At 36.7% G+C, this 22,160-nt stretch overlaps 1 protein-coding gene across 3 annotated transcripts; it reads left to right on the forward strand.

Annotated features, from left to right (window-relative positions):
- Positions 1-12,903: 12,903 nt before the first annotated feature.
- LOC137410162 (kinesin-like protein KIF21A) lies at positions 12,904-21,886 on the forward strand. Of its 3 annotated transcripts, XM_068095748.1 has the most exons (8): positions 12,904-13,062; positions 13,231-13,432; positions 14,881-14,989; positions 15,073-15,253; positions 16,867-17,053; positions 18,959-19,259; positions 19,825-20,024; positions 21,423-21,886. In XM_068095748.1, the coding sequence occupies exons 2-5, from the start codon at positions 13,352-13,354 to the stop codon at positions 17,033-17,035; spliced, it is 540 nt and encodes a 179-aa protein (XP_067951849.1). In that variant the 5' UTR covers positions 12,904-13,062; positions 13,231-13,351; the 3' UTR covers positions 17,036-17,053; positions 18,959-19,259; positions 19,825-20,024; positions 21,423-21,886. The 3 variants fall into 3 exon arrangements, with proteins under 3 accessions (XP_067951849.1, XP_067951850.1, XP_067951848.1); XM_068095749.1 differs by having other exon boundaries at positions 12,904-13,432; positions 16,867-17,035; XM_068095747.1 differs by lacking the exons at positions 12,904-13,062; positions 13,231-13,432; positions 14,881-14,989; positions 15,073-15,253 and having other exon boundaries at positions 16,941-17,035.
- The last annotated feature ends 274 nt before the right edge of the window (positions 21,887-22,160 follow it).

The raw sequence follows: 22,160 nt of genomic DNA on the forward strand, positions 1-22,160 counted from the left end.
ATAACTATACAGTCGCAACAAGAATGTAAGCCGGCCAAATATTCTAAACACTCTACGTTTACTACCATAGTGTTAAGGATTATCAAAGAGAATGTGAAATGTCTTGCAGATGGTTGTAGTTATAAGCTGTGTTACCTTCTCTTGTGTTAAGGTCTACCTGTAGTTATAAGCTGTGGTACCTTCTCTTGTGTTAAGATCTACCTGTAGTTATAAGCTGCGTTACCTTCTCTTGTGTTAAAATCTACCTGTAGTTATAAGCTGTGGTTCACCTTCTCTTGTGTTAAGATCTACCTGTAGTTATAAGCTGTGGTACCTTCTCTTGTGTTAAGATCTTCTCTTGTGTTAAGGTTAATGTGATTGTTTCTATTTGCATCAGTTTACTGTACATTTAATCTTTTTCGAAATTTTTTTAAAGCATTAGTGCAATAAAATGATTATTAAAATACATGACTACGGACATTGCATTAATTCATGTTTGTGAATGCAAGTAAAATTTTATAGGGTGAGCTCCAGCAAATCTATCTATGACAGCTACAAGTTCACATACACAGTAAATAGTATTTATAGTAAATAGCTACTATCAGTTTTAGTAGCTTTTAGCTCTCTGTATGACAGGCCTTAACTCACTCTGTATGACAGGCCTTAACTCACTCTGTATGACAGGCCTTAACTCACTCTGTATGACCGGCCTTAACTTACTCTGTATGACAGGCTTTAACTTACTCTGTATGACAGGCTTTAACTTACTCTGTATGACAGCCCTTAACTTGCTCCGTATGGCAGGCCTTAACTTACTCCGTATGACAGGCTTTAACTTACTCTGTATGACAGGCCTTAACTTACTCTGTATGAAAGGCCTTAACTTGCTCCGTATGACAGGCTTTAACTTACTCTGTATGACAGCCCTTAACTTACTCTGTATGACAGCCCTTAACTTACCCTGTATGACCGGCCTTAACTTACTCTGTATGACAGGCCTTAACTTACTCTGTATGAAAGGCCTTAACTCACTCTGTATGACAGCCCTCAACTTGCTCCGTATGACAGGCTTTAACTTACTCTGTATGACAGCCCTTAACTTACCCTGTATGACCGGCCTTAATTTACTCTGTATGACAGGCTTTAACTTACTCTGTATGACAGGCTTTAACTTACTCTGTATGACAGCCCTTAACTTGCTCCGTATGGCAGGCCTTAACTTACTCCGTATGACAGGCTTTAACTTACTCTGTATGACAGGCCTTAACTTACTCTGTATGAAAGGCCTTAACTTGCTCCGTATGACAGGCTTTAACTTGCTCTGTATGACAGCCCTTAACTTACTCTGTATGACAGGCCTTAACTTACTCTGTATGAAAGGCCTTAACTTGCTCCGTATGACAGGCTTTAACTTACTCTGTATGACAACCCTTAACTTACTCTGTATGACAGGCCTTAACTTACTCTGTATGACAGGCCTTAACTCACTCTGTATGACAGCCCTTAACTTGCTCCGTATGACAGGCTTTAACTTACTCTGTATGACAGCCCTTAACTTACCCTGTATGACAGGCCTTAACTTACTCTGTATGACAGGCCTTAACTTGCTCCGTATGACCGGCCTTGACCTACTTTTTCTGCCTGCAGAGATCTAGAACGGTATAGCTGTGGCACTAGTGGTGATAGTTCTGTGCAAACATTTCCTACTGAAATGGATAACAATTCCGTTTCTTCAATACCTCAGGTAATACTGACCTTTATTGATTTATTGAACAGGCATTTATTATTAATTTCAATAACTCTGCACGCATTGTTCAATCATTGTTAAGTGTCAGTAAGATGCGAATGGATATTTGAATAAATTACAAAGACAATTTGAATCAATGTCGTTGTTTATTTGGCAAAACACAGTTTTGTTAACCTAATAATTATATTACATGTTTTATATAGAATGCTTTTAAGTTGTTGTTTTGTTAAAGAATAGAGAAAGCATAATATTATTATGCTTTATTATTCATCTTGAGGTGTTGACTGATGTTCTAAAAAAAGAATCAAGAAGATTGACCAACCAGAAGCTGAGATATGGCCAGCCAAACACAGGTCTACCAAAAAAACAAGTGTTTTGGTAATCATCAATATATGACGTATGAAATCGCCTTGTGTGCCATTGGTCAATTAAGCCAACTAATGCGCTCTCCCATAACAATCACGGCGTTTTAATTGGTTTAATCCCTGGAAGTATAGAACAATCAAATTGGGCCTAACAATCATCGCTCCTAGAATTCCGAACCAGTCCCTCCAACGTGTAGATTAGTTTTAGCATAAAATAACTACACGCATCTATTATTTCGCAACATTTCGCTATCTTGCTAGTTCAGCTCAGTTTTGTTGTTCTCCTACTTAGCTTCCCTATTCAGACTCATCTTTAGCGTTGTTCAGATTTTTTAACTATAGCTAATAAATAGAATCAATTAAATCAATCATCAATCTCGGTTATCATTTGGAATTTTCTACAAATTATATTAGTTACATCATTTATTCTATACGCAGTTATATTATTATTTTGTATAATATGCATTATGAATATTATATAAATCATAAAAAATAATCATAGATAAGATAATAGATCAATAGAAAAATCAAAGCAAAAGTTATCGTTTTCTTTTCTTATAGCAAGAGCAGCACGGTCAAGTTAGTCTTTTTAAGATTATGGCTGTAGTGAACTTCCGGTCTGTTAATAGTGACGATAATCATGAAAATAAACTGAATGCTGCAGTAGATACACAGTAGAAAAATGATGAAGGGAACAAAAAGTCCCATTCCTATTTCTTATTCTAAACAAATTGCAATCGCGGATATCGCATATAGACTATACACGCGCCGTTCGTTGAACAGATGATCTTCGGAGCATATCCGTGGAGATCGAGTTAAAATTTAAAGCACAATAGTCAAAATCTGCTCTTCTGCTTTAAAAAATCATGGCGAGGGGTTGTGGGCAAATGCCTTTACCATACAATGTTTGGATGATTTTCCTGAGAAACCAGAGCTAGTATGTAAATTATTTACTATCGCGAGAAGCGTTTCACATCTCGTAGCCAAAACAATCATTATAAGTAACGACGGTAAGGGTGCGCAACTCCGGCACATGACCATTAAGTCGATTTTAAACGTCACAGTTTTTGGGATTTTCGAAGGGTTTTCCTCTGATTCTTTATTAGGTAGACCTGTGTTTGGCTGTCTATATCTCAGCTTCAAGGGGGTCAATCTCCTTGATTCTTTTTTTAGAACATCAGTCAACACCTCAAGATAACTAATAAAGCATAATAATATTATGCTTTCTCTATTCTTTAAGGCAGAAAAAAACTAGCTGGATTCTGTAAAGTCTGACCTTTTTTAACCAATCAATTTATTCTCTCTCAAAACCAACAGTAAAATTTACACAACAAAATTTCCTTAAAAACGCTAATAATAACAACTAATGATAATAAAAAATCTAACAAGAATGTCATGGCCTTCGCCTGGTAAAGGCTAATTCGCACTCGTCCATTTATTTGTCAATGTGACGTGTTATTTTGTGTGTCTAGCCACAACAGCCTCAACTCTTACACATTTTGACACATTTTTTAAATGTAAGTCAGTGGCTGTCATTTGTTGCTTTTCTTCTTAACGCCGCAAAAAACGTAGCGTTCATGTATCTTTTGTAATTAACTTGAAACTTTCAGAGCTACAAACTATTTGATACATTTTACATGATTAACTTATGTTTTAGCTCTGTCACAACTGCTAGTTACATTTTTCTTCGTCAAATAGTATTTGAACATTGTGCTTTACCAACTTATGTAAACTTTGTTGAACGCAAATAATATTGAAAGTTAGCCTATCTATAAATTATTTATCTGTAATTTTTAAAAAAGAATTGAATTCTATGTTAGAGTATTAAATGAGGTGTCTCTAGACTATTGTTCACTTGGGGGCAAAATCTGAGTTTTTCAGAAGTATTAAAGACCACCAACTAAGGTGAAATCTACAGTTTGTTAACAGTAATGGTATACAACTTGTTAAGTGAGTTATTGCCATAATAAGTCTATGCCATAATAAGCTAAGGCGGGTAAGGTATATCATGTAACAATTAATTCGATAATGTTTTGCTAGACTAACACAAGGAAGAGCAGCTCGCTAGAAGCAGTAAGCGTAGTGTGCAAGTCTAGATTACTTTCATTGATCGCTTACTAGCATCATATTTTGACATATATAACAGCTGCTATATCATATATAACAGCTACTATAACATATATAACAGCTGCTATAACATATATAACAACTGCTATAACATATATAACAACTGCTATAACATATATAACAACTGCTATAACATATATGACAGCTGCTTTCAGTTAATTTCTTTTGCCGCCTTGATCAGTTGATCACCCTTGGTTGATGCAACCGTTTAAAGGTCAAGGCCAAGATTACCCATATAGATACTATTCTACCCAGTATCTATACTAGGTAGAATAGCACCCATATAGATACCGGTACAATTCTACCCATATACGTATAGATACCGGTACTATTCTACCCATATACGTATATACACTGGTAACTATTCTACCCATATACGTATATACACTGGTGCTATTCTACCCATATGAATACTGGTCGAAAGCATTGCTAAAACCTTCATATGCTCATCAGGACTTGATATAATCAGCTGGTTTTTATCATTTCTAATTCTTGTAGAGTTTGACCATCTTCAAGAAGACCTGGCAGAGCTGTCAGGAGAGATTTCACTTAAACAAAGAATGATTGAAGAACTCGAAAGGAGCCAGCGACAACTGCAAACAATTCGTCAGCATTACGAGGATAAAATGCGCAACTTGCAGGACCAAATAATGGCTGTTGAACGAGAACGAAACCAGGTCCTAAGCAGCTTAGGTAACCTCCTGTTATAGCTAGTATATGTTAGATCAGCTGTTATAGCTAGTATATGTTAGATCAGCTGTTAATAGTTAATCAGCTAGCTCTTAACAAGTTATAAAGTTCAGTCCATACGGTGCTATGGCTTTGGTGTAATAATCTGTCATTTAGATAGTAATTGGTATGAGTTTGATAATCTTAACGTGTAGCTAGCTTTGCAACCAGCTAATTCGTAACCGGACAGCAGTTACCAGGATAGCAAATACAAATGAAATAAACTGTTATGTGAGTTCTGTTTTCAGGCAGCAAGAAGCAGCAGTCGGAGGAGCAGGTGCGCAAAGTTAAAATGGAGTTTGAGAAACGGCTGGATACCATGCAACAGGAGCTCAATAAGGTAAATGCTGCCAAAAAGGAGCACGCCAAAATGATGAAGAACCAAGTTGTCTACGACCGGCGCATCAGGGACCTTAGTACTGAACTGAATGAGATGAAGAAGATAAAGGTAGGCTTGCTGACCGATACAAAAGCTGTGTTAGTTAATCCTACACAGAGAGATATCACCACTATATTTATATGTGCTAGTTAATCCTACACAGAGAGACATCACCACTATATTTATATGTGCTAGTCAATCCTACACAGAGATATCACCACTATATTTATATGTGCTAGTTAATCCTACACAGAGATATCACCACTATATTTATATGTATTAGTTAATCCTACACAGAGAGATATCACCACTATATTTATATGTGTTAGTCAATCCTACACAGAGATATCACCACTATATTTATATGTGCTAGTTAATCCTACACAGAGAGATATCACCACTATATTTATATGTGTTAGTCAATCCTACACAGAGATATCACCACTATATTTATATGTGCTAGTTAATCTTACACAGAGATATCACCACTATATTTATATGTGCTAGTTAATCCTACACAAAGAGATATCACCACTATATTTATTTATGTCTTACTTAATCCTACACAGAGAGACATCACTACTATATTTATATCTGTGTTAGTCAGGGAAAAGTTTGAATGGGAAATAATTGTTTGGCATATGAGTTTTTTGGGATCTTCGTAATGTGTTGTGTTGACTATTGCACCACCACATGATCTTGGTTTTGGAGATCTCGACAACTATGGTGATGCTATTGCAGGTGCGACTGATGGCACAAATGAAGACGGAATCAGAGAAGAATAAGATTAGTGACCAACGAAAGAATAAGGAGCTGCTACAGCTGAAAAAAGAGAAGCGGCAAAGAGACAATCAGGTGCGCATGTTGGAGTTGCAAAACAGACAGAAAAATGCCATACTCAAGGTTGGTCTTTAACAACACTCAAATGTTGGTCTCTAAGTTTTCAAAGAGTGCCTTCATTAATTACAGGACGAATATAACAGTCTACTGATGTTTTAATTAATTCTGTCGTAAAAAGTAGGTGGCTTGGGATAGCCATCGACATTTCATGTATCCTTGACATATAAATCATTTTTATTTTATCCTAGCCTTTGCATAAGTCAGCGTATTGCGTTGCCAGCGCAAGCACGAAGAGGTCAGTCAGTTGAGGAAAAGACAAAGAGACTCGTCCGCCTCTTCCAGGGTGATGGCCAAAAATAGGGCAAACCTCTCCCATGAAAATTCATCTGGCAAGACTTCATCATCTACTGCTTCTAGGCACAAGTCAGCAGCTCTTCTCTCCCAAGGTAACTGTTTGCATCGTCTTTTTTAACCTCTTTGTCCCAATCAATCTGCCAAATTTGCTTCAGAATGATTTTCATTTCTGGACAGTATTCTGGTAGCGAATGTTAGTTACTGAAGAACAACTTATAGCTGGGCCATAGCACTAACTGGGTCGTAACTTATAGCTGAGATAAAACTAGACAATGTTAAATGAGCAATTGCAGAGTAGATAACTGCTTGTTGCTCAGACGGCGATTTACTATTTGCCTTTTGTTGATACGTCTAGCACATGTCACCTCATGTTATCTCACGGCACCTCATTTTATCTCATGTCACCTCATGTTATCTCATGTCACCTCATGTTATCTCATGGCACCTCATGTTATCTTATGTCACCTCTTATATCAAAGTTTCTCACTGCCTGTTGTTATAATCTCAACTTACTAGTGACTTTTTCTACTGATTACAGCTAAACCTAAAGTAATATAAAATAATCTGCCACTTAAATTGGAAGAGTATTTTTTTTGTGTATGGCATGTTTCTTATATATACACATATTATGTCGTCTTGTCCTCTGTGCGAATGGACACTACGTTTTACTCGATTACTCTAACTCAGGTGGCGAAAAGCAAGTGGGACAAGCTTGAGCGGTACGTGACATCCGTTGTTGTGCGGAAACAGACAATTGCCAACATGGAAGCTGAGATGGATCTTCACATTAACAAGCGAGAACAGCTCAGCAAGAAGATAGATGCGTACAGTAAAAGGCTGGACACTGCCATTAGGAGAAATGAGGTCGGACACATGTATAGTCATTACTCTTAGGCTCTTAAAATGGGCAAATTTCTTAGCTGACATATGGCATAAACATCTGCTGCGACTACACAGATCGAGACTACTGAATAACTAGTTATGTTTTACAAGTATCAACCTAGGTCAAGTAAAGATCAAAACATCTATTGGATGTTGTCATTACCCTTATTGGAACATGATTGTATTAATTATATATATATATATATATATATATATATATATATATATATATATATATATATATATATATATATATATAGTAGATATGGGTAAACCATAGTTTATCATTGCACTAATGTTTGTACAGCTATTTACACTTGTGTTTTCTTAAAAAAAAGATCCATCAACTTATAATCTAAAATCGTCCAACTACAACTTGAACTCAGGCTGATGAATTGTATCAAACTGCAAGTAAAACTTAGGTCTTTAAAATATTTAATCTAACATATCCTGAAATTTTATGCAAGCAGTTCCAATTTACACCAGTGTTCATCACATATCTTTTACAGCAAGTAACAGCCTTTTTCATATATAAATACTTGTTGGTCATCGTTGTCACTAGTTCAAAGCAACTTTCAAAAAAAATCGGTTTACTGTGAAAATGAACAAATTGGTGTCATGATTATGTTAATCAGGGATCAACACTTTTAACCAATCACAAATACATCAGTCTCTTCTATTACTACACAGCCATCAGGGGTGTGTGGTGTCTTTGCAAATAATAATTTTGCCAGCGTAAATAGCCAATGCCTTATTCCTTGTGTTTCTCTAATGTTTTCTGTTCTGTTGAACAGAAAACTCTCTACAGACTCTTATTTGATAATTGCTGGCATAATCATTACATTGCATAGAGTAATCAGTAATGTCACGGTTACACTATATTGCGCTGAAATTTTGTTGATGATATGTTCAACTCATCTTCATAGCTGCTAAAGTCTGGTTTCCATATCGATTGCGAGACTCCGGCGGTAACTTGCGCAGCCAAACGCTTGCTACGTTAGGATCGGCAGCTTCTGTTCACATCTAAAGCTGCATTGCTAAACATAATCGCAGCTTCACATAAAATGTTCGCTCGCCACGCCATTTTGATAATGGTGACCTTTACCTGTACAGTGCATTTCAGGAAGGTTTTGCTTGCGGCTATTTGCGAAATTTGAACAGCGCTAAACTCTTGTGTTAACTGCCGGCAACTACCGGTGGTACTCGGCGGTACCCGGCGTGTAGGCTCACATTTCACCGCCATAGCCTGCGGTGCTGTTGCCGGTGCTTTGCGGCATATATGAGAACCACGCTCAAGGTAGTCGTTGTGTAACTCCTATTCATTTGCAGACGACTGTCGCCATGAACCTAGAAGATCAGCTGGAGACGATGAGCACCAATATGACATACATTCAGAGTAACGTGTCTGAGTGCCAAAACAATATCATGCAGATGGAAGAGGAGGCGAAGGTTTGTTCATTTGCTTTTGTTATGCGTCTGCTTAGGCTTGTAGTGGCTACTGCTAGCATTTACTAACTTTGCATTGTTTCCTGTCTAAGCATTTACTAACCTCGCATTGCTTCCTGTCTAAGCATTTACTAACCTCGCATTGCTTCCTGTCTAAGCATTTACTAACCTCGCATTGCTTCCTGTCTAAGCATTTACTAACCTCGCATTGCTTCCTGTCTAAGCATTTACTAACCTTGCATTGCTTCCTGTCTAAGCATTTACTAATCTCGCATTGCTTTCTGTCTAAGCATTTACTAACCTCGCATTGCTTCCTGTCTAAGCATTTACTAATCTCACATTGCTTCCTGTCTAAGCATTTACTAACCTCGCATTGCTTCCTGTCTAAGCATTTAGTAATCTCGCATTGCTTCCTGTCTAAGCATTTACTAACCTTGCATTGCTTCCTGTCTAAGCATTTAGTAATCTCGCATTGCTTCCTGTCTAAGCATTTACCTAATATATTTCATCAGTGTGTTGTATGTTTAGTAATTATTCATTGCTTTATTTATCCTTTTTAATGTTACAGCGGGCTTAGCTAACAATTCCCATTTATCGGCCCGTTCCCATAGATGGCTATACTCGAATTTATGTAAGCGCATGTAAATCAGTAAAGTTATCTTCTACAGTCATGCAGCAACATTTGATTTTGTTAATTCAGAATCTATAATCTTTCACCTTTATTTGACATCCACAATGAGTTCATCTCCTATCGACTGGAAACATTTTCTCAATAATTCACTAGAAGCAGTTCATGTTATGTTTAAAACGCTACCCCTCTAACAACCTCTAAACCTCATCGTACGACTTGCATGCCCTTTCATATCTATCTTGTCTCTCATATAAAATATTATTATAAGCCAAGATAATCTTTTAACCTGTCGTTATTCACTAGAAGAAATGACACTTTTATTCCTATATCAATAATTTTATTATGGCTCAAATTCTTCTCATAGATTCAAGAAACAGTTAACATGTTATATATTCTTATAGAATGAACCCCTGCTGTTTTTTTCTTGAGTCCTTTTTCATTAGTTTTTATCAGTTTATATTACGACAAAACAGGTTACATTTACATATTGCGATAGCTCTTTGGTTTGAGCATCAAATTTGGTCATTGCTTTTGCAATCACAACGCAACTCGATGAACTGGTTGTTATATTGCTTGTAATGATGTCTCTGAACCATATTACAAAATGTGCTCATTACACATACTACCTTACTTGTTAGGATGAGACTAGTTTGACAAAAGCTTTGGATGTCTCCTCTGTTGATGAAAGCAAGTATCTGTTGGAGCACCTTCTCTCACTCGCTCTCACTCAGGGCTTTGCTTGTACTCAGAAAGAATCTCAATTCAAGGAGTTGACTGCTCGCTACGATAAAATGCAGATGGATTCTAGGTTACGGGATCAGCTTTTAGACCAGGTTTTGCAGGATTCCGGGATAACTATACAGTCGCAACAAGAATGTAAGCCGGCCAAATATTCTAAACACTCTACGTTTACTACCATAGTGTTAAGGATTATCAAAGAGAATGTGAAATGTCTTGCAGATGGTTGTAGTTATAAGCTGTGTTACCTTCTCTTGTGTTAAGGTCTACCTGTAGTTATAAGCTGTGGTAACTTCTCTTGTGTTAAGATCTACCTGTAGTTATAAGCTGTGTTACCTTCTCTTGTGTTAAAATCTACCTGTAGTTATAAGCTGTGGTTCACCTTCTCTTCACTTTTAAAGCATTAGTGCAATAAAATGATTATTAAAATACATGACTACGGACATTGCATTAATTCATGTTTGTGAATGCAAGTAAAATTTTATAGGGTGAGCTCCAGCAAATCTATCTATGACAGCTACAAGTTCACATACACAGTAAATAGTATTTATAGTAAATAGCTACTATCAGTTTTAGTAGCTTTTAGCTCTCTGTATGACAGGCCTTAACTCACTCTGTATGACAGGCCTTAACTCACTCTGTATGACAGGCCTTAACTCACTCTGTATGACCGGCCTTAACTTACTTTGTATGACAGGCTTTAACTTACTCTGTATGACAGGCTTTAACTTACTCTGTATGACAGCCCTTAACTTGCTCCGTATGGCAGGCCTTAACTTACTCCGTATGACAGGCTTTAACTTACTCTGTATGACAGGCCTTAACTTACTCCGTATGAAAGGCCTTAACTTGCTCCGTATTACAAGCTTTAACTTACTCTGTATGACAGCCCTTAACTTACTCTGTATGACAGGCCTTAACTTACTCTGTATGACAGGCCTTAACTCACTCTGTATGACAGCCCTTAACTTGCTCCGTATGACAGGCTTTAACTTACTCTGTATGACAGCCCTTAACTTACCCTGTATGACAGGCCTTAACTTACTCTGTATGACAGGCCTTAACTTGCTCCGTATGACCGGCCTTGACCTGCTTTTTCTGCCTGCAGAGATCTAGAACGGTATAGCTGTGGCACTAGTGGTGATAGTTCTGTGCAAACACTTCCTACTGAAATGGATAACAATTCCGTTTCTTCAATACCTCAGGTAATACTGACCTTTATTGATTTATTGAACAGGCATTTATTATTAATTTCAATAACTCTGCACGCATTGTTCAATCATTGTTAAGTGTCAGTAAGATGCGAATGGATATTTGAATAAATTACAAAGACAATTTGAATCAATGTCGTTGTTTATTTGGCAAAACACAGTTTTGTTAACCTAATAATTATATTACATGTTTTATATAGAATGCTTTTAAGTTGTTGTTTTGTTAAGGCAGACAAAAACTAGCTGGATTCTGTAAAGTCTGACCTTTTTTAACCAATCAATTTATTCTCTCTCAAAACCAACAGTAAAATTTACACAACAAAATTTCCTTAAAAACGCTAATAATAACAACTAATGATAATAAAAAATCTAACAAGAATGTCATGGCCTTCGCCTGGTAAAGGCTAATTCGCACTCGTCCATTTATTTGTCAATGTGACGTGTTATTTTGTGTGTCTAGCCACAACAGCCTCAACTCTTACACATTTTGACACATTTTTTAAATGTAAGTCAGTGGCTGTCATTTGTTGCTTTTCTTCTTAACGCCGCAAAAAACGTAGCGTTCATGTATCTTTTGTAATTAACTTGAAACTTTCAGAGCTACAAACTATTTGATACATTTTACATGATTAACTTATGTTTTAGCTCTGTCACAACTGCTAGTTACATTTTTCTTCGTCAAATAGTATTTGAACATTGTGCTTGACCAACTTATGTAAACTTTGTTGAACGCAAATAATATTGAAAGTTAGCCTATCTATAAATTATTTATCTGTAATTTTTAAAAAAGAATTGAATTCTATGTTAGAGTATTAAATGAGGTGTCTCTAGACTATTGTTCACTTGGGGGCAAAATCTGAGTTTTTCAGAAGTATTAAAGACCACCAACTAAGGTGAAATCTACAGTTTGTTAACAGTAATGGTATACAACTTGTTAAGTGAGTTATTGCCATAATAAGTCTATGCCATAATAAGCTAAGGCGGGTAAGGTATATCATGTAACAATTAATTCGATAATGTTTTGCTAGACTAACACAAGGAAGAGCAGCTCGCTAGAAGCAGTAAGCGTAGTGTGCAAGTCTAGATTACTTTCATTGATCGCTTACTAGCATCATATTTTGACATATATAACAGCTGCTATAACATATATAACAACTGCTATAACATATATAACAACTGCTATAACATATATAACAACTGCTATAACATATATGACAGCTGCTTTCAGTTAATTTCTTTTGCCGCCTTGATCAGTTGATCACCCTTGGTTGATGCAACCGTTTAAAGGTCAAGGCCAAGATTACCCATATAGATACTATTCTACCCAGTATCTATACTAGGTAGAATAGCACCCATATAGATACCGGTACAATTCTACCCATATACGTATAGATACCGGTACTATTCTACCCATATACGTATATACACTGGTAACTATTCTACCCATATACGTATATACACTGGTGCTATTCTACCCATATGAATACTGGTCGAAAGCATTGCTAAAACCTTCATATGCTCATCAGGACTTGATATAATCAGCTGGTTTTTATCATTTCTAATTCTTGTAGAGTCTGACCATCTTCAAGAAGACCTGGCAGAGCTGTCAGGAGAGATTTCACTTAAACAAAGAAGTGTGTTAATAAAAGGGTGACAATTCTGTAACTGGTATAGCCTTAAATTTTAGTATAAAAAAGTTCATGAAAGTGTCTCTCCAAATTTAAATATTCCATTTTGCACTATGAGCTATAATGATTCTCTTGCTCTGCAGGCTGAATTTTATTCTGCTATTTTAATTTCAGCAGAGATAAATCACAGTTGACCACTTCTGAAATAAAAGACGTGCGGTTGACACCCCCATCCTCGCCATCGCTGAGCAGGAGACGCCAGCCACTCCAGGACTCTGACAGTACTAATGTATTCATGAGGCTCACCAACACACAAACTGGCGGCACACAAAATAAAAAGGCGCAGAGCTTTGGCACCGTCAGCAGCTGTGACAAAGTAATGAGGCCCAAGTTTTCAAGTTTAACCCGTTGAACTACTTACGTAATTGTCTTCATGTGTTGACTAACAAATTATGAGCTGGATTTGCATGTATGTGAGTCTATACAGCCTAATACTAACTTACTGTGATACCTCCAACATCATTAAAATCATTCAAAAACAAATATTAACTGAGCATGGAAAAAACATTTCATAATCACGATGATGAACAGTCGCGTGTTTCTAGAGCATTGCTTACTGAGTACTGCTGCAAAAAGTCTCAGACTGAACAAACAGTTGCCCTAATGCCATTCCCCTAAAGATATACTATTCGGCTCACGTTGGACTAAATAGGAATATTGCATCTCTTAGAAATTAGAAACTCAGGCTAGAATTAGTGTTGTTAGTCTCAAATAGCAAGAATTAACAAAGAGTGCGCACCAAATCGCAGAGTGGTTTGTTATAACAGATGCGTTTCACTGCCTTGAAGGGGCCAACTCAATTTTGGCGTTATCAGCTCTTAGATAAAAGCCCAATGCGTAAACCTTTTGAATGGCCCTACAATACGTTTTCTGTAGTCTATGATTTTTACCATGCGACAATGTATTGTAAACAACCTCGCTACATCATGTGTCTGGTACACTTGTCTACACACAATCTATACACAATCTAGGCAACTAGTTGGGCAATTGACCTTATGACCTTGTGTATCTTGACTAGAGAGGTGATACTAGCCATGGCATCCTAGGAGTAACTTGTAACTAAGCAAGTGCTTACAAATGTTTGCTTTTCAAACAACACGAGTGATGAGCCAGATGAGCAAACAATAGGCATTCGTAGTCCATAGTAGTCCCATTGTATAACGACTTGGAGAGGTTTATTTATGACGATAATATTGAGTGATGCTGCTCCAAAGTACTCCTATTGTAGCGCGTTGCTTCATGAGCCTCTATTTTGATTGCTATGAGTTGGCAAATCGCTACTCTTCCAACTAGCCCCACTTTTTGCCTTTGGTGTTCTAGTAGCACACCAAACCACGGACTGCAGCACCTCTTCTTTACAAGAAAATAATAATTTTAGGAATCGTTATGATTTTAATGTTAGTTTTTCTAGGCTAAGCGATGCACTCTTTGATATATTAAAATGGCTAGAGAGCATTAAATTAGCATTAGACTAACTACACGATATGCAAGTAAAATAATTATATGTTGAAAGCATAATTTTTATTCCCCATAAGCCTTTAAAACGATTGACGTAAAAAATTTCACTAATAGAACATTGGGGTGAAGATATTTTCGAGTCATCTTTATACCTGCAGTAGATCATTTATAGGAGGTATGATTGGTTTCTGTCTAAGAGCTATGTATGTGTAACCTTATCAAATTGTAATAGCGATGTTGTTACTAGAAGCTCAGCAACATTGTTACTTAAATTTACATGTTTTCATTTGGGTGGGTCTCTTGCAGGTGACAAGCTCCAACCAGAGTCTCATATGTGTAAAGAAGGCAGTTGGTCACACAAAGGCTGTACTATCTATATGTGCCGCCGACAATCTTTTGGTTTCTGGCAGTAAAGGTAAGTGTCAAGTTGACTCTAATCTAACGCACTAACATATTCTAATACCTCATAATTGACCTGCGTTTCCTTTTGTCTCGCAGACTTGACGTGCAAAGTGTGGAACATGTCAATTGGTTCAGAAGTTTTGTGTCTTGGTGGCCACCCTAACTATGTCTCCAAAGTTCGATATTGCGAGGTCAACCGGCTTGTCTACACTGTCTCCAATTCATTTGTCAAAATGTGGGACATCCGAGCTGGAGCTAAATGTATAACAGTGCTCAGGTAAGCCTAGCTCGACTCATACTTACTTGCTTTCAGATGCAATTACATTTATATGGCTACTTGTTACCTTCTCTACCACACATACAGTCAAACTGTCCAACATAAGATATTACAGTTAGTTCCTATCATAACGGTTAGTTCCTATCATAACAGTTAGTTCCTATCGTAATGGGTAGTTCCTATAATAACTGTTAGTTCCTATCGTAACGGTTAGTTCCTATCGTAAAGGCTAGTTCCTATCATAACGGTTAGTTCCAATCGTAACGGTTAGTTGCTATCGTAACGGTTAGTTCCTATTGTAACGGTTAGTTCCCATCGTAACGGTTAGTTCCTATCGTAACGGTTAGTTCCTATTCTTTCGGTTAGTTCCTATCAAAACGGTTAGTTCCTATCATAACCGTTAGTTCCTATCATAACGGTTAGTTCCTATCGTAACGGTTAGTTCCTATCCTTGCGGTTAGTTCTTATGATAACGGTTAGTTCCTATCCTTACGGTTAGTTCCTGTCAAAACGGTTAATTCCTATCCTTACGGTTAGTTCCTATCCTTACGGTTAGTGCCTATCATAACGGTTAGTTCCTATCGTTACGGTTAGTTCTTATCATAACGGTTAGTTCCTATCGTAATGGTTAGTTTCTATCATAACGGTTAGTTCTTATCCTTACGGTTAGTTCCTATCATAATGGGTAGTTCCTATAATAACTGTTAGTTCCAATCGTAACGGTTAGTTCCTATCGTAACGGTTAGTTCCTATCGTAACGGTTAGTTCCCATCGTAACGGTTAGTTCCTATCGTAACGGTTAGTTCCTATTCTTACGGTTAGTTCCTATCAAAACGGTTAGTTCCTATCATAACCGTTAGTTCCTATCATAACGGTTAGTTCCTATCGTAACGGTTAGTTCCTATCGTAACGGTTAGTTCCTATCCTTGCGGTTAGTTCTTATGATAACGGTTAGTTCCTATCCTTACGGTTAGTTTCTATCAAAACGGTTAATTCCTATCCTTACGGTTAGTTCCTATCCTTACGGTTAGTGCCTATCATAACGGTTAGTTCCTATCGTTACGGTTAGTTCCTATCATAACGTTTAGTTGCTATCGTAATGGTTAGTTCCTATCGTAACGGTTAGTTCTTATCGTAATGGTTAGTTCCTATCGTAACGGTTAGTTCTTATCCTTACGGTTAGTTCCTATCATAACGGTTAGTTCCTATAATAACTGTTAGTTTTTATCATAACGGTTAGTTCCTATCGTAATGGTTAGTTTCTATCATAACGGTTAGTTCTTATCCTTACGGTTAGTTCCTATCGTAATGGGTAGTTCCTATAATAACTGTTAGTTCCTATCGTAACGGTTAGTTCCCATCGTAAAGGTTAGTTCCAATCGTAACGGTTAGTTCCTATCGTAACGGTTAGTTCCTATCGTAACGGTTAGTTCCTATCGTAACGGTTAGTTCCTATTCTTACGGTTAGTTCCTATCAAAACGGTTAGTTTCTATCATAACGGTTAGTTCCTATCATAACCGTTAGTTCCTATCATAACGGTTAGTTCCTATTATAGTGAATACTGTGCCAACAGAGATGGACACAATGTGAGGTTTTATATCTTATGTTGCAGTTCCTCTGGTCTGGTGCATGACAGTATCCCTGTGGAGCCAGCGTCGAGCAGTCAGGCCATTCTACAACAGGGAGAGCAGCAGATATTTGATATCCAAGTCAGCAGAGATGGTCATAAACTATACACAACTACTGGAACCACCGTTCAGCTCTGGGACCTCAATACATAAGTTGATGCGTTTTTTTCAGTTACGATCCCTAGAATAAAAATCTACATTTGTTAGTTTGTATGTTGTCCATAAATGTAATGTTGTTGCTAAGAATCCCTCTGAGAATGATGGATTTAGTTTGGATGCCGGCTTGTCTTCAATTTCCTTGTAAATATTTGTGTATATTATAGTTTGAGAATTTTCCAGTTAAAAAAATTGAAGATTACGAAAATTAGAGAATTTTGAGGCACACACTCTCATTGACAGCTATTTCTGTTAAAAGCACTTTAAAAATATTAGTATTAGTAACTGTAGTTACCAAGGTTAACATAATATTTTCTCATTAATTTTTAGTGTTGTTCATCACATAAAATTTGAGATGGAGTGAATGATCAATTTCAGTATATCAGTTTTTCCTGGTAATTACTCAATCCAATCGTGATCCCACTTGATGGCCTGGAGATCAGAGTCGTTATAAAATACGTCAGACCTAGTCATTGCTGCATTGTTGGGCCTATCTGGTTCAGTCTCACCAGATCAATCTGTCAGTACGAAAATATAAAAGTTTGATGATTTTCACCAAGGGGTGTTTGTATTAAATAATCATGATGGGCTTCTACACCCCTCTATACGACATTTTTATGTTACGATGCCAACACCGGAACAAATTTATTTCGTATGGCAAGGGTCTAATGCAAATGTAACAAGCAAAATTATAGATAGGTAAAATAATAAAAAATATGAAAAGGTTTTTATACCACATCCAAGGTGGGATACTTCTCGATATATCTACTAGCTAGTATATTGTACTTACTGTCATTAGAGGTGGGATACTTCTCGATATATCTACTAGCTAGTATATTGTACTTACTGTCATTAGAGGTGGGATACTTCTCGATATATCTACTAGCTAGTATATTGTACTTACTGTCATTAGAGGTGGGATACTTCTCGATATATCTACTAGCTAGTATATTGTACTTACTGTCATTAGAGGTGGGATACTTCTCGATATATCTACTAGCTAGTATATTGTACTTACTGTCATTAGAGGTGGGATACTTCTCGATATATCTACTAGCTAGTATATTGTACTTACTGTCATTAGAGGTGGGATACTTCTCGATATATCTACTAGCTAGTATATTGTACTTACTGTCATTAGAGGTGGGATACTTCTCGATATATCTACTAGCTAGTATATTGTACTTACTGTCATTAGAGGTAGGATACTTCTCGATATATCTACTAGCTAGTATATTGTACTTACTGTCATTAGAGGTAGGATACTTCTCGATATATTTACTAGCTAGTATATTGTACTTACTGTCATTAGAGGTAGGATATTTTTCCATATATCTACTAGCTAGTATATAGTACTTACTGCCATTAGAAGTAGTGTACTTCTCCATATATCTACAAGCTAGTATATTGTACTTTCTGCCATTAGAGGTAGGATACTTATCCATATATCTACTAGCTAGTATATAGTACTTACTATTATTAGAGGTTGGTGTATGAATCTTAGAAAATCCACCACAGTTGTAACTCTCTTCTATAGGTGATTTATGTACACAACTATAACCTTCCATAGGTGGTTTATGTACACATCTATAACCATTCATCTATAGGTGGTTTATGTACACAGCTATAACCTTTCTTCTATCAGTGGTTTATGCGCACAACCGTAATCTTCTTTCTTTGTATAAGTCCAAGGGTCACTCCTAATGTGTATTTGATCTACCCATGTGGCATTTTGTAACTGACAGTTATTTTTCATTGGTTGTCCGCTTGCATGCACAACATCATTTAACCATATATATATTGTTAACAGCACTTACAACTAAATCTAGCAATTTAGCTTCTGCACCTTTTTGATGACTAATTGCTATATTCATTTAAACTGTCAAGGCTGGTGATCTGTAAAATATTGTACGCTTACAGGCTATCGGCAGTCGGAAAGGTTGCTAGCGGCCACCAAGCACCGATTATTTGCCTTAGTTTATACAACGACTCAAGAGGGAAAGAACAACTCTTAACTGGCTCCAAGGATCATCTAATTAAGGGATTTGATATTTCCAATGAACAAACTTCAAATTATCCAATTCAGGCCAAATTTACTATGGACCCTCCTCACTATGATGGTGTTCAATGTCTCGCGCATCGTCAGGACATCCTTTTTAGTGGTTCTCGGGATATGCGTATCAAAAAATGGAACCTCAGTGAACCCTCTTCTCAACCACAGGTAAAATTGGTGTTTTTACAATACTAGGTGTTGCTCTATTTAATAGCAAAATAAAGGTGATAGTTATTTCCGGTAATGGTCACCAATCAAGATCACCACTTTGTAATAAATATTTTTTATTAGAAGTAATATTTGAGATGGAGTGAATGATTGATATCAGTATATCGGTTTTCCTGGTAATCACTCAATCCAATTGTGATCCTACTTGATGGCCTAGAGATCAGAGTCAATATAAAATATGTCAGACCTAGTCATTGCTGCATTGTTGAGCCCATCTGGTTCAGTCTCACCAGATCAACCTGTCATACGCAAGACATTATGCTGTGTCTCTCACCAATATTTGCAAATGTCTTGTAGGTTTGTTACAATACAGAGACTCGTTTATGATTAAAAGTTTCATATTGCAGGATTGCATTGTTGACTCATTCAAAAGGGACAAGTTGATTTGCCAGTGTTTAATCTTTACCATCTTTAATGCAGTTCACGCCGCTCCTTTCCGCTTAAGTTGAATGTCAATTTCAAACAAACTCCTGGTTCCTCATTCCTCAACTTGCATTGTTTTCAGTCAGTTAATGGCGCCCATAAGGACTGGATCACCGACATGTGCATGCTACCAGATAATGACATATTGCTAAGCTGCTGTCGCTCTGGCACTGTGAAGATTCGGTCAAACGAGACTTGCCAGCAGCTAAATGAAGTGCGTGCTCATTCATTAGCCGTCAACTCTATGGCTACCAACCGCAGCAATCTCTTTACTGCCTCTAGGTAAAGTAGTATATAGTACTTACTGTCACTAGAGGTAGGTAATTGTTCAATATATCTACTAGCTAGTATATCGTACTTACTGCCATTAGAGGCAGGATACTTTTCAGTATATCTACTAGCTAGTAAATAGTACTTACCGTCACCAAAGGTAGGTAATTGTTCACTATATCTACTAGCTAGTATATAGTACTTACTGTCACCAGAGGTAGGTAACTGTTCACTATATCTACTAACTAGTATATAGTACTTACTGTCACCAGAGGTAGGTAACTGTTCACTATATCTACTAACTAGTATATAGTACTTACTGTCACCAGAGGTAGGTAACTGTTCACTATATCTACTAACTAGTATATAGTACTTACTGTCACCAGAGGTAGGTAACTGTTCACTATATCTACTAACTAGTATATAGTACTTACTGTCACCAGAGGTAGGTAACTGTTCACTATATCTACTAACTAGTATATAGTACTTACTGTCACTAGAGGTAGGTAATTGTTCAATATATCTACTAGCTAGTATATCGTACTTACTGCCATTAGAGGCAGGATACTTTTCAGTATATCTACTAGCTAGTAAATAGTACTTACCGTCACCAAAGGTAGGTAATTGTTCACTATATCTACTAGCTAGTATATAGTACTTACTGTCACCAGAGGTAGGTAACTGTTCACTATATCTACTAACTAGTATATAGTACTTACTGTCACCAGAGGTAGGTAATTGTTCAATATACAAATTATGTAAGCTTATTGTAAATTTAATGTTACGTCTGTCACCCATGTGTTCTAATGAGACACTTGGCCAATTAGCCAAATAGTATAGATTTACTGGCTTTTCCTTAAATCCAATTAATTCACTGATTACTGTATGTATTCGAGTATAATCACAAAATTTTTTACCCATTTTTAATGATAAATCATGAGTAAGCACAAGTAGTCGCATAGCGTCTTGTTGCCTGATTTACTGAGAACCGTTCGCTTAAGCAATACTAATGATTTTTGTACTGACTGTGTGACTACTTACCTAGTCGATCGGTGTGGCAATACAGATGCCTCAAAAGTGACGTTTTATAAATTGTATAGCGGTCAAATGATTGCGATGCTACTTTGTCAATTGGGAGCAAAACCGATTGATATTTTTAACGCGACTAGAACCCCTTAAGCATCCAACGTTGTTGATACGTCAAACAAAATCTTAAATAAATGCAATATATTGGGCTGACAGTTTCTTTTATAGTTATTCAATAGCATCATTGTGTGAATTGTGTAAATATGCCAAATGGAGAAGTTGATAACTTTGGTTGGTTGTACCAACATATCTTGTTCTTTGTCCAAGAACTTTTCATGCGCCACGATTTAGCATGTATAACAGACATGGTTCTTGCTCTTTCAGTGATTGCACGATAAGGATCTGGTGGATGGACCCACATAAACTATACAGTTCATAGCCAAAGCACAGATTCATTCTCCATATTCTCATATTTTTTGTCTGTATTTATGTAGCTATTTTTGTTTTCTTTACGGTTGATGACTATGCAGGAAAATTATCTTATACATTCCTTTTTTAAATCAATGTTCAAATTGTTTGACCCATGTACTTTGCATGTGTCTATATTCCTAGTACACATCCGACTATAAACTCTTTCTTGTCAAAGATCATCATGATGTTACATCATATCCATCGATGCAATTATTCTTCTCTTCTCGTCGATATTTATTTTAACCTTTTAAACACTTTGTCTGTTTTAACTGGCCGTAGATTTTCGAAATGCGCATTTATTTTTGGTGCAATAGGCTTTATTGTATTCAATCTTGTTCGTTGAAATTATCTCAAAAATAAACTAACTTTAAGAGTAATGGAGCTGTCTTATGTATCAACACGAATCCTTTTACTTTGCTCTAATTTTGTAAGGTACCTACATATGTTTATCATAACAACATTGGCTCACAGCTAGTCTAATTTTATTAAAACTATACAATAACATCAATAGTTGAGTGTTTCATTGTTGAGCTGCATGCGTTTGCATCCTCGGTCCAATAAAAGCATGCATTTATAGATATGATAATTCACCTTAAGGAAGGAAACACATCAAAATGATACTTTTAAAGGCAAAGTAACAGTTCTGAAGGT

The sequence above is a fragment of the Watersipora subatra genome, unplaced genomic scaffold (assembly GCF_963576615.1).
Source record: "Watersipora subatra unplaced genomic scaffold, tzWatSuba1.1 SCAFFOLD_51, whole genome shotgun sequence".
NCBI classification, from domain to species: domain Eukaryota; kingdom Metazoa; phylum Bryozoa; class Gymnolaemata; order Cheilostomatida; family Watersiporidae; genus Watersipora; species Watersipora subatra.